Source organism: Scheffersomyces spartinae (assembly GCF_019049425.1).
Source record: "Scheffersomyces spartinae strain ARV_011 chromosome Unknown scaffold_18, whole genome shotgun sequence".
NCBI lineage: Eukaryota > Fungi > Ascomycota > Pichiomycetes > Serinales > Debaryomycetaceae > Lizanozyma > Lizanozyma spartinae.
In genome coordinates this window covers 242,680-255,751 of record NW_025065065.1, presented here as the reverse complement: position 1 = coordinate 255,751, position 13,072 = coordinate 242,680, and the positions used below count along the sequence as shown (strand labels likewise).

General features: G+C 37.8%; 5 protein-coding genes across 5 annotated transcripts; 1 reads left to right on the top strand and 4 right to left on the bottom strand.

Annotated features, from left to right (window-relative positions):
* Positions 1 to 15: 15 nt before the first annotated feature.
* KQ657_001846 (uncharacterized protein) lies at positions 16 to 1,248 on the top strand (the record flags this gene model as incomplete). Its single annotated transcript, XM_043192627.1, has 1 exon — positions 16 to 1,248. The coding sequence occupies one exon, from the start codon at positions 16 to 18 to the stop codon at positions 1,246 to 1,248; it is 1,233 nt and encodes a 410-aa protein (XP_043047995.1).
* Positions 1,249 to 1,317: 69 nt separating this feature from the next.
* Positions 1,318 to 1,659, bottom strand: KQ657_001845 (glutaredoxin; the record flags this gene model as incomplete). Its single annotated transcript, XM_043192626.1, has 1 exon — positions 1,318 to 1,659. The coding sequence occupies one exon, from the start codon at positions 1,657 to 1,659 to the stop codon at positions 1,318 to 1,320; it is 342 nt and encodes a 113-aa protein (XP_043047994.1).
* Positions 1,660 to 5,509: 3,850 nt separating this feature from the next.
* On the bottom strand, positions 5,510 to 6,838 carry KQ657_001844 (uncharacterized protein; the record flags this gene model as incomplete). Its single annotated transcript, XM_043192625.1, has 1 exon — positions 5,510 to 6,838. The coding sequence occupies one exon, from the start codon at positions 6,836 to 6,838 to the stop codon at positions 5,510 to 5,512; it is 1,329 nt and encodes a 442-aa protein (XP_043047993.1).
* Positions 6,839 to 7,304: 466 nt separating this feature from the next.
* On the bottom strand, positions 7,305 to 8,264 carry CUP9 (transcription factor CUP9; the record flags this gene model as incomplete). The annotated part of the gene is made up of 1 exon (XM_043192624.1): positions 7,305 to 8,264. The coding sequence occupies one exon, from the start codon at positions 8,262 to 8,264 to the stop codon at positions 7,305 to 7,307; it is 960 nt and encodes a 319-aa protein (XP_043047992.1).
* Positions 8,265 to 10,812: 2,548 nt separating this feature from the next.
* On the bottom strand, positions 10,813 to 12,633 carry EXO70 (GTP-Rho binding exocyst subunit; the record flags this gene model as incomplete). The annotated part of the gene is made up of 1 exon (XM_043192623.1): positions 10,813 to 12,633. The coding sequence occupies one exon, from the start codon at positions 12,631 to 12,633 to the stop codon at positions 10,813 to 10,815; it is 1,821 nt and encodes a 606-aa protein (XP_043047991.1).
* Between the last annotated feature and the right edge of the window lie 439 nt (positions 12,634 to 13,072).

Here is a 13,072-nt window from a genome sequence, read left to right as displayed (position 1 = left end):
AGATATATAAATAGAATGCCATCAGCTCAAAAAGACCCTCAAGATTATGATCTTGTGCCTATCACGGATAAAGAACTTATACACTACACAAGACAGCAGAATGCTGCTAGTTGGAAGGGTCATTTGTCGTGTGAAGACTATGTGATTCGTGAACATGTGCTTTCACTCTCACCACTGGCAAAAGGGTTGAAAGTGTTTGTATTTGTAGAGAAATCAAAACCTAAGGTGCCCTTGTGTTCTATGGAGATCTTATTTCGTCGTAGCTGGAAATACGACGGTGAAGGTAGACGTCAAAATGTTCAAATGGCTACCATTGGAGGTGTCTATACATATCCCGAAAATAGAGGCCAGGGTTATGCTAGAATCATGATTGACAAGGCAGTATCATACATTCGGAAATTTGCTGGTGTTGATTCCTTCACTATTTTGTATAGCGAAGTCGGTGAATACTATAGTAGGAATGGGTTCACTAGTTTACCTGTTGATTATCTTGAGATTCCATTGAAAACCACCCAATCTAATACTAATAAAGCTCAATCGGTGGTGTTGAATAATGAGGTTGTTACTCCAATACAATATCAGGATTTTGGTCCCTTTTTCGAAAAATATGGGGAAGCTGTTGATGACTGGATTAAGAAGGAAATATCGGTTGATGGTAAGTCTCGTGTTTGCCTCACACCAACATCTGATTTAATTGATTGGTTTCATTTAAGGTCCAAATACTTGAGTTTCATGATGTTTCATCCAAATAAATCATTTGATTTCTTGAACTCGACATACTCAGAAATAACGAAAGCATTTGACGATATTGAGCCTCAAATTTTTGGGCTTCAATTGAAAAATTCCTCTACTAATGAGTTCATTGGGTTTATATCATGGTACTATGAATGGTATACTGATGAACAGACAAATGAATTCAAGACAAAAGTTACGGTGATTTCCTTACATGTTGATCCATCATATAACAAGAGAGAATATTCATTTAAATTGGTCCATTTATTGAAAGAATTCCTTGAGGAGGAGCCTTCCAACGGCACATTACAACCAATGGGTAAGCTTGTGATTTGGGAACTGGAATTGGTTGATCCAACAGTTAAAAATGCTATTCTTGAACTGTTTTCTGGGTCCAAAGGTGGCTTGGAAAACGGCTCAAGATCAGCAATTTTGTTTAATAACGAGAAAGATCGTGAATTATTTTCAAGGGGCAAGTTGGTATGGGAATTAAACACCAAATTACCTTGGTTTTAAAGTATATAAGAGAATATTAATGCCTGATTTTCATAGTTACAGACGGTGTAGCGAATTCTAATAATTGATTTAAAATGGCCATTTAGGAGTATTCTTTAAACTTTGTAAATCACTATTACCTCCAATTAAATCTCCCTTAAAGAAAATAGCAGGAACAGTTGTTTGACCCCATTTCTCCTTAATGGCTCCTTGCATTTCCAACCCCTTATCAATTTTATCCAATTCTACAACCTTGTAGTCAACCCCTGTTTCATTCAAAAGCTTTTTGGAAGCTTTACAATATGGACAATAGGACTTGGAAAACATCATCGTAGTGTTGGAGTCAATCAACTTCTGGACTTCAGCCTTAGCTTCTGGAGAAATGGCCAGGGGGACCAGAGCAAAAAATATATTCCAAAGAGTGTTGAACATCTTGTATATGAATTACCCCTCAACAACGGTTATACTTAAGACCACTTTTTAGGGTCTTCCAGTTCTTTTTGGTTGTAACTTGGAGGTGGAGATTCTTATTTCCTTTGTAATTTCATTTCTTCTTCAGTTGATTTGCATACGCACGACTTTTTGTAATGGTCCACAGCTTATCTAGTTTAGGGTAGTCGTGTCCGGCAAATCGTTTTTCCTTATCATAAATTATTCACATTATTCAAATGACTTCTCTTTCATTCGTTGCAACTTTAACGAGATGCATTGATTTAAGGGTTGAAAGGGGTGGGTGCTCTGGAGTTATCTACTATTCAGGCTTTCATTTCTTCTTCTTCCTCTTTTACCTCTGGTGCCCTCCCTTCCTATTCTATTCAATTTGAGCTATAATGCAGTTCTCGATGCACCCTGCATGTCGGTTTAACTTTTTGCAGTGCATAGGAGTCGAAAGGAGTTGAGGTCTGAGCTCCATGCTTTTTATTTGTTAAAGTCTAAGGAGATGGGTACAAGAAGCTGGTAAATCATCGCATTGATCCCACGAAAACAACTCCTTTAACATGCACTAATGTTGATTAAACTTAGTCCTGTATTTTGTTATTTTGTTTGATTGCATTTCAACAAATGTTCCTTATTTTCTCTCTTCTGCTAGTGGCTAATTAGTGCAGTGAAAGAGTTCTATCCACAAGCATTGTGTTATAAGTAAGGTATATTATGCATTGATGTTTGCATAACTATTTATTGTTTAGGCGACCTTCCCCTAATGCATCGGATGCTTTACATATCGAATCCATTCTTCCTGAAATTTCAATGAAATATTTATTAATAACATTTATCAATAATAGCCGTGGGGTATAGCAAAATTCTCGTCTATTTTTGCTAGATGGCAACGATGTTGAGTATCTGATTTGTGAGGACGCTATTTTTGTAAGTTACGTGCACGTCAAAAATATGCCAAACACCTATAACTTTCTACTCCTCTTACTAATGAAGGGGTACACTTGCCACTTAACTAAAAACTCGATGTTTGCACTTGAATTACTTGTTTATATATCAACTACTTCTTGCAAGTAAAAAAAGTAAAGTGATTCTTGTTTAGGAAAGTGTAACCTGTTTTGGAACCCAACATCAACAAAAGATCTAATTCCGATCAACTAAATGGGGAATGTTTATGCACTTTGCTTAGTGTTGAAATTGTACTTCATTTCATCTTATTGGATTACCGTGCGCATTCCTTCCTTCCAGTGCACACATCCCTTCTTTAAGGGATGAACTTCGTTCGTCACCTCTATTGTTTACTAACAGCTATCAAATAAATAAGTTCAACCCTTAAAGGCTCCGAATAGCATCTAGGTCCAACCGAATTAACCGGAAATTCAAGGCTACCTGGAGAGGCGATAATTGGTAACTGGAATCAGGATCCTGTACATCAATATTGAGTCTCTCGCTTTTTGACATACGGAGTTATAAGCAAACATGTGGCAACATGCTCCACCTATCCTATTCGCTAACTTGACAACAATCATAGCCACACGGCGAGAGTATGAAGATGAATTTAGATGTTTGATCTGGTGACAAAACAAATTCCGACATTACTGGTTGAATGTCATGTTAGGATCTCCCCTCTTCTGACTTTATCCATACATTTAAGTTGTCGCCAACTAACTAGTAAATATGTCAGAGATGTTGGCACGGTGATTGAGTTTTTCATCATATGGATATGAATGGAATGTAGGTATTCTTCAGGGCCCTTGAAGTGCCTTTGCAGTGCTCTTGTGGTGACCCTGGTAGTTTTGTAGTGTGGGCTCACTAGGCACACAAAAGACCCAACAGATATGAAATGTATGCCAATTCAGGTTTGTTCTGTTGCAGTATACCCGTTGCGAAAGCAGCTAAACCCTATCCAAATGACTTTTGACTCTCAATTGGACTACCGACTGAGGTATTGAGTTTCAGCTCACCATTGGGTACAATGTTTTGACATAAAGCCACGAATTTAGAGGCATTTTTCAAGTGAACAGACTTCAGTATAATTGCATGGAAACCAACAATGTTTACTTGGAAGAGAAGGAGGTTTCTAACTTTATATTTGTAGATCAAACCTTTCTAGCTGAAATTGTTCAAAACTGCAATAGGATCTGATCCGTTGCATAAAACCTTGCAACTAGGGGACCAGCCGTATCAGAATAAGGATTTATAGGTCACAAGGGTCAGGTCACCTTGATAGCTGGAGTCGTCTTCATTTACTTTTATTTTGGTCTTGTAATTGAAAATGGTAGATTGTAAGTGAGGTTATACTCCGATAATATAAAAATGTCTGAAAATTACCATAAGATTTCCGAGGGTGGAACTATACATTGCTGTCAGATTTTATTCCTAGCATACACCTGTCAGACAAAACCTTGCGCAGACATAATCGTGCAAGACTAAAACACCAAGAAACATTTCATCTGACGTGCCACCACCAGGTTGTAACAATAGACTTTCTAGTTGATTAGAATGACGGCTCGTTATGAAAGGAAATCTCCTAAACTTTTGACACAATATGCGGTCACATTGCGCCTGTGGTAAGAATACGAGGTAATATGCAGTTTGGCACCTAAGCTTGACACAGGTTTGCGATTTCTGTCGGTATTTCAATACCTGCCAAGAATTTATCGTAGTTGTGATTGCTGACTGGGATAGAAAAAGGTTTCATGCTCCTTTTGGCAATCTACAGCTCAAGTATGCCCTATTTGAGTTAGCTAATACTTGAGCAAATACAAAGGGTGACAAATAATGGTACGATTAAATTCTCAAGAATTTATTAGGGACAAAACAGCAGACATCAATGATAGGGATTACGTAATAAAAGTAATGTCTGTTGCAGAGTTTTAAGTTTTCGAATCTACACGGAGTTAACGGAATGATAGTTTAAATTATCTAACTTCGATCCATTCTGATCTACTAATGCGAATACGGAAATAAACTTTCAGTTTGAAGTACTATGTCACCCTAAATCAATTCCGGCTCCGCCTTTGAAATGTGTTTCTTGGAAATTTTCTATGTCGTACATATTTCTTGGTAAATGGTTCTGAGTGTGCTGGTATTATTGATCACGTTTCAGTCAAAATTAGACATATTGCGTTCTTTGCTTCTGAAATTGTATGGTTTGATTGAAGTTAAATACCATGACCAGTGGGTTTTCCATTGGGGTCTTCTATTGTGACGTAGGTGTAAATTAGTAATGGTCTGTCTTCAACATGCTAATGTGGGATGAAACCAATATATACGGCTGCGTGAAAAAGTGTTGTAATATTTACGGTTGGTGCCACATAAAGCCGCATCTCGCCCATCAGACAAATTATGAGATGCTGACAGTTGTCTAATATAGCAGAGTGGAGCCTGGAAAACTTGTTATTAGTGATTTCCTCCCTTACTACATCAAATATCCTCGATAACTTAATTACATACCCATTTGTTTAGCATTTATGTAAGTATATATTTTGTTTAATGGTAGTTTGATTTTCCCAAATATTTGTCAGTTGAAAGATCGCCTAAAATAAAGGCACTGCACGATGGATGACACATTCCGTCCAACAAATGACAGGGATAGGCCCCAACTATGTGGCGGCGGTTAAAGGAGAATGTGTCCAACAAAATAGGAGTTGCTCATTATTGAGAAGGCTTAAAAGACTTACTATTCCTATCTGGCTTACATGTTGACACGGTGCCAAGAAATTTGACATATCTTTGTTTTTGTCTCCAGGACGCCTAAAAATGTCGGAATTATGTTTTCTACGGAGTTTTAATTTTTGAAGTTGTGAAATGATATCACCACGCATGTTAATTGTTTGTCCAGACATTACCCAAATCTTTTCGACAACTCGTTAACTTTATCGACCAAAGAATATTGATTTGCCCTCAATCTGATGACAATGTCTTCCGAGTCCCATCCCTTAGCCTCGTATTCTTGGATACTATTGTTTAGACCCAAGCATTTACTGTAGTACTCTTCGATTTCTGGTGAAGTTTGTATTAACTTGTCAGGTGGTGGAACGCGAGGAATTTGCATGAGAAAATCTGTACCGGCATTTGAAAAGGCATGAATCAAAATACCTATGTAAATGTAGGCCATTTCAATTTCCTTTTGGTATTTAGTGTTTAACTCTTGCAAATTAACAGGCTGTGTATGTAGATCTTTAGTCTGGGATCTAAGATGATATCGAAGAGGATCTTGTCTGATATCATGACAAATTTGATAAACCCATTCTATATTAACCCGTTCATTCGTAGCACCACCACCCATTGTAAATGGTGGTGGATATTCCAAGAGGTCACCATACGACCAACTTTTCCCAAAAATTTCCAAAGCCTTTTTAATAAGTGCTATACGTGATGTACCACTGGGGTATCTGTCGAAAACTTGTTCAATTATTTCTGGTGCTGGGTCTGGGAATTTATCGTATCTCCTTTTTGTTTCCTCCGAGATGTTAACATTGGGTAAGCCTAGTTTATAGAGCATCCCCTTAATATTCCCCCAATGAACAAACGATTTGAGAGCTGTGATAAGAGTTGTTGATTCCAGAGCTTCAGGACCGAAATATTCATCCAAATATTGCTTAATAAACTGATCATCAACTTTGGTTCCCATATGATGGTCAGTATGTAAAAAGTTAATCTTAGCGCAATATTGAAGATTAGCTACCCATTGAATGTGTTTTGGCTCAATCTTGGAGAACCATTTTAATGCTTGATGTTCACATTCAAGAAACCCATAATGTTGGCAATCCTTGTAGTGAGTAACAGAACTGTTTTCACTTTCTATCAATCCTAGTCTTTCTAACTCCCATGCAAATCCAAGCATACAACTAACAAAATCAGGGAAGGCTTCAAATAATTGTTCATCTATACGTTGAATGATATCAAAGGCCAGAATTACACTAATCTTTCTATCCCGTTGTTCTGGGAATACCACCAAGTGTTTATCAATTTCTCGTATTCTTTGAAAGTTGTTATCGAGAAACTTATACCGACGTCCCTTGGTGGCGTATTCCTGCTTCGCCAACCCTTCTAGAGACGATTCAATGTGCTCAGCAAAATACACAAGGGCATCAGCGGTGTTCATGCGACGAAGATCTGGAGCACTGCTTGTGTCTGGAGCAGAAGAAGACTCTGCTAGTGTTTCAGACATTTTATGGGAGAATAATCTTAAGGAGTCCTTATACAAATTCAGGCTTCTTACTAACAATCTCAAGTGTAAGCCAAATCGTATTGACTTCGTGCTGATGTGTTGATGTTTTGATAATGTGATTTTGTGTCATCTCGTTTACGTGAAAGTTTTTTGTGTTCGAATACATGCCCAAACCCAGACGCCAGCTCCCGGTCGCACGATCACATGACGTGAAGAGCCTTAGCCTATTTAGGAAGGTGATAGGTGTAAGACTTAGGTTCAGGCTAAGGCTTGGGAGCACGTTACAAACTATTTTTACTAATAGATTAATCCCAATAATAATATTAATTGATCAGACTATACGGAGAATAACAAATGCAAATATAATACATACAAGAAACCAACAAGGAGCGACAATAATTTCATCGTAGAACCAGTCTACGGATTATTAAGGCTGAACCTAATCTATAAGAGAGCACCAGGCTTCTTATACACTACTGATACGAGTTTGTTCCTTTAACACCCTAATCTTCCGTCTTCTGGCATTGATAAACCAATTGGATAACTGTTGTTGATTCAAACCGGTGCTAAGCATCAACTGATTCTTTTCAAACGAGTTAGGGTATGGATGGTTCAAATGCTCATTTAACCATTTCAAAAGTATAAATGTAGTTTCCTTAGGCAAATTGCTTCTGGTTTTACGGGTCTTGTCCAATGACATATGTCCCATAGATGCCTTTCTTTCTCTAGGAGGAAGAGTGGAAGGCGATTTTGCACCAGGAGAAACCGAATTTTCACCTACTGCCGCACTACCAACTTGACTAGCAACAGGACTAACGGTAGAAGCTTGAGGTGCACCACCCAAAGATGCTGCCTTGGTGGCGGTTGAACCCACAGCACCTGCTCCAACAGCGGTACTTTTACCGTCGGCAAGAGGAGCAGTAGTGGCACCAACAGTAGCATAAGCCAGCGGTATGGTACCTGGAGCCAAGGCTGCAACAACTGGTTGACCATTCTGATAAGTGTAGACATATGATGGGTACAGATAGTAGTACAAATTGGTTGCATTTAAAGGAGGTGTGTTGGAAGGAGATGAATTAGCTGGAGTAGGCAAGGCATATAAGGAAGGTGGAGCAAACTGTTGGCCAGCGTAAACTTGAGCAGGTATAGTTGGTGGAGGCAATTGTTGGGGTACTGGGAAGTTGGAAGGAGCTCCAGTGGCGGCGGAAGTTACTGGTGGTTGAATAAAAGTCGGTAACATTGGTTGGAGAAGAGGAGCCAATTTGCCGTCATTTTGCGGACTCTTTGATGGGTCAGATAAGACTGTGCTTGCATCTAAATATGATGCAGTGGTGGCACCAGGGACAGGAATACTCATTTGAGGTTCCAGGAAGTCTTGTTGCTTTAACAAGTTGGAAATAGGAGGCAACTGGATCTTGTTAGACATTATGGTATGAGATATGATATACTGACACTAGCAGTGAAACAGAAGGTATGATTTTAATACTAAATTATTACTTTGAGTCTGCTATTGGTATGGATTCAAGAACGTCAAAAAAAATATCAGCCTACGTCAAAAAGTATGGCTGACAGATTCGATGGAGACTTCTGACATTATATACTTGAACTCTGAATGGAGGAGCTACTTGGCAAAATGTGTTGCAGCCCAAAGCGGTGACAAGAAAAATGCAAAGACAGGTTCCGCAGCAAAAAATAACAAGCTTGCGTCAGACTTTAAACAAAAAATAAATGTCTGCATACACTTTCTTTTGATAAGTCGGAAGTTATTTTTGGCTGGGTAGTCCTCCCTTTTTTGCATTGCTTACTGTTCTAAACTCCAAATCTATAAATTTTACATATTTCCATCCCTGTACAAATATCAACAGGAATATCAACAGGAACAGCAACTGCAACTTACTTTTCTGTATTAGGAAGTATCTGTAAAGTAACTTTAAAAGTATCAATCTAATACGTAAGTATCGTCCTTGCTTGCTGGCTTGGTTGCTTGGCTGTCTTGGCCACTTTTTTGTCCGTTTTTGTACACAACGTCCCTTTACAAATAAGGTCGCAAAGCACACTCTAAGTAGTCCAACCATCTCCACTAAATCACTAACTTTTTGCTAGGATTGTTCACTATGCAGAATAAGTCTTTTTGCAAGATTGTTTGGCGTTGTGACGGTTTTGACATTGATAGATTTTCACCGACAGGCATAAACTTGGCATGGGCTTAAAAATCCGCATTCCTAACCTTTTCGACTAACGTCTAATGACTAACGTCTAATAAAGTATCGGTAGGTTATTTTTCATTGTTTTGTCAAAGGCTCCCTCTAGGACGCCCCATCAACAGATCAAATAGAATTACACGTCAAATTAAAAAGCAGTTCGTTCTAAAATTGGCGAGTTGAAGTCATAAGTTATGTAGGGGCCGCTTCGCCTCGCAACCAGTTTCTTTCTTATAATGTAAACACCACCCGCGTAATAAACCTTTGAATGCCAAGGAGAATTTGAGTCTTCTAAAATCATTTGGCAGCCCTTTTACAACTATTCCTGTGTATGAAACATGCCAAGACTTTTTCTTCACTCGCATACTCTTGTTGATCATCAGTTTCCTTTTTGGCGTCTGGAACAGACATTTTTATTTCCGAGGGTCCGTCCGGCTAAGTGGCTACGTGGCTAAATAAAGTGATTTCCAAACCCGGGGGATCTAATACCAGTTTGAACAAAACATCTCTTTAACGTGTGGTGTGTTATGAAATAACTACCTCAAACTCATTTAGGGGTATCCTTACTTCCACGCAATCTCACGACTTATGTTATCACTTTCATAACATACAAGAGGTTACCAACCACAACACCATTTTCAAATAGATGGACCTGCGTGTTCGTAAACTTGTGTCATTTGAAGACAATCATACTATTCTGTATATAATGCTACTCCACAAGTGTCAAGATTTCTTGAACGGTGACTAGAACACTTCCCAGGGCGATCAACAAGGATTTTGGGACTTAATATGCAGCCACATATGACACATAAAACGCTATGACTAAGTAGGACATAACACATGCGCTTTTACAGTTTATGCTAAAGATGCACAACAAAAGCCCACTTCACAACTCCGAACAAGAATCTACCTTTCTTCGCTTTCGGGCTTTGAAATCATACTGGTGTTAAAGGTTTTGAAATCATCCTTCTAAGGGCACTACAATACCATTTTCAGAACTTATACTCAATTGCGATTAGTTTTTCGTAGACGATGAAATGGACCATGCGCTTTTGACTTCCGAATGACGCCAACAATATGTCTATATTTGTTGTTTTTTACTTTTCAATTTCTCTTGGCATTCCTGCATGTTCATGAGTTATTAGAGGTTCTGACAAGCCATAATGTCAAATGGCGCAGATAATTTTATGACCCGGTTTCATGGGCATGTCAATTTTTTTTAATGTGTTAATGGTTGTGTGACTAAAGTCTTATTTCAAAAGATATGCATTATTTATTAAAAGATAAACCTTGGGAATCCAAAAAAAAAAAAAAAAAAAAAACAGACAGAAATAAATCTGCTACCTAATTACCAATAAGGCGCGATGGATCCATAGACTAGTTTACAATCCCTTGTTCTCCGTCGTATTCTACATTTATCTTTCTTAAAGTATTAAATCTTGTACTTCTGATTATTAAATTTAGTCACATCTGTGGTGCTTAAATGAGTGCAAGGTATACATCACGTGACCGCGACAATGTCGTTTGTTCATTTTAGTTAATATTTAACCTGGCATAAGATGCAAGAGACACACCCAAATGGCCTTAAATATGCTAATGTATGTGCGTTTGTATGTATATGCTGGTCGTTAATTGATAAGTGTCTGATATAATTCCTAAATTTCCAGTGTCTGGCAAACAATGTCGTATATTTTTACGAAACTACTTGCATATTCCATACAAATGGTTGCTAAAATTACCAAATATAGAAATGTACTTAACCGTTGACTATTTTTAACCCAATTTCTCATTAAGAGTCTGTTCAAATGACTTTTTATCCCACTTTATATATTTCGCTCTATTCTTTGTCCATTCACCCGAACCATATTTATCATAAAGTTTAAAATAAGCATTAAGAATCAACTTTTTGATTTCGCCGGCTAAAAGGTTCCTCAAATTAACATCGGTAATATTAAACCGTTGATAGTTCCTCAGAGCTTCCTCAAAGGCATCGTTAAAGTTTTTAAATAATTCTTTAATTAATTCCTTCTCCTTATTGGCATTACTCAAATGTTGAGTGGCTTGAATGGTACTTATTTGAGTCATATCCCGAATTATAATATACGAGGCATAATTCCAATCGTCTAGAAACATTTTCAAGTACCGATTCTTTAGTTTTCTAATTCTTTCTTGACCCCACTTCCCTAAGGCTTCATATAATTTGGCTGAGCGATTGATAATGGTTTCTACCATTATTAAGTTCTTAATAATAAGAAACCCTTGAGTGGATTTCTTTTGAATGTCTCCTCCAATTCCCAAACTAGTAGTACTGGATGCTGGTGTCAGTTGGCCAGCCAATATGTTTTCCTTCTTTTTCATTTCAATTTCAACATTAACAAATAAACAGTCTATAACGTCAGAGTAAAAACTGCTAATCAAATAAGCAGGCTCCTTTATAAGCTCATTATCATTGATGTACTCTGGTAAAACACTGGTATAAGTACTAAGAAACCGTAAACTAGGTGAACTTTCTAACCAAGTACCTAGTTTGATCTTGGGGTTAGCCATCAATAAAAGCATACACTTGTCAAATTCACTCCATTTTCTAAGCTTGGATATCCATTCAATGATAAGCTCCGGTATTTGCAAGTCGGGATTTTTGGTGATAACAACTTTCCGTTCAATTCTAATAAATGTCGTATTGAAAAACGCAGTAGAAGTTGATGAGATGAGTCTGGTCCAATTGGCATTGAACACCGGGAATTTGTTGAATTCAAAAACTTCTCCTAGACGAAGTAAATTGTCCAAGAGTTCAAACAAAAGTATGGGGTCTTGAGGTTCATCTTCAAACACTTTTATAAATCCACTCAAGTTCTCATTGAACACATGGCTGAAGATCTCTGTTAATCTTTGCTCGGTATAAATATCCAACTCTAGAAGCAATTGTTTCTCGATTTCATAATGCAGAAGTAGATAATCTGTTAGTTCAGTGAGCCCATTACTTCCTCTTTCATATATGGGAGCATTCAAGTCAAATTTGATGGGTTGAGAAATGAACTTTTGCACTAGTACTTCTCCACGATGACGAAGAAATGTCTTTTGAACATAGTCATTCTCTTTAAAGTAATTTAAAGTAATCTTGATATCATTAGTACTATCCAAAGTGTTCTCTCGGTGACTCAATTTCTGAAGATTATTCTGTAGACTCAATTCCAGTCGGTCTATCAAAGTAGCAAAATTAATAAACACTCCCTTAAACTTCTTGTACTGTTTAAACTCATGTAGCACCCCTTTGGATTTAGTTAGACTCAGAACAAACTTGGGTACTCCAATTAGGTCTATACTCTGGTTTAAAACCCCCTCATATTCACTGCATCGATTACATATCTCACTGACATCCTCAAGCATCCCAATCCCATTGTTAATCTCCTTCTGTTCCTTCGTAAGCTGATTGACGTCCTTCAAAATGGGCTTAATCTTCGTCAGTGCTCTCAGCGATTTGTCCAGTATGTTCGATAGCGAGGTCTGGATCTTCAGGAAAAGCTCCTGCGACTTGAACAAGTTCTGGTTAAGAACTGTGACATCGGCTTCGTCAATGTCTATCATTGCAGTCATTATGATTGCGGATGATTTGTAGCGTAATGGAACGGTTGGTACTATATAAATGTTATGTTTAGTATTGAGATTGCGTTTAATTCATAAATGTCGTGTACCCGTGACAAAAATATACTGGAGTCAGTATGACTCGAGTAATCTGATACCTTTCCAAGATTTATTCTGGTTGTGACTCATATAAATTATTTAAAGATACAGCTACCATAAATACTATGATATCTATATCCAGGAGAGTGGCAATTGGTGGCAAATAGCAAAGCATACAAGGACTTTAGAAGTATGTTCTTGCCTTCAGAATTTCACCGTTGATCTGTTTTGAGCAGAGTCAATAGGCCAATGACTCTTCTTCTACAAATGACTCATGCACAGTAGTATTTTTGCTAGTGTATGGATGGCAAATTATGATGCTAGTGAAGAATTGCAGCATAAGCGAAAAGCT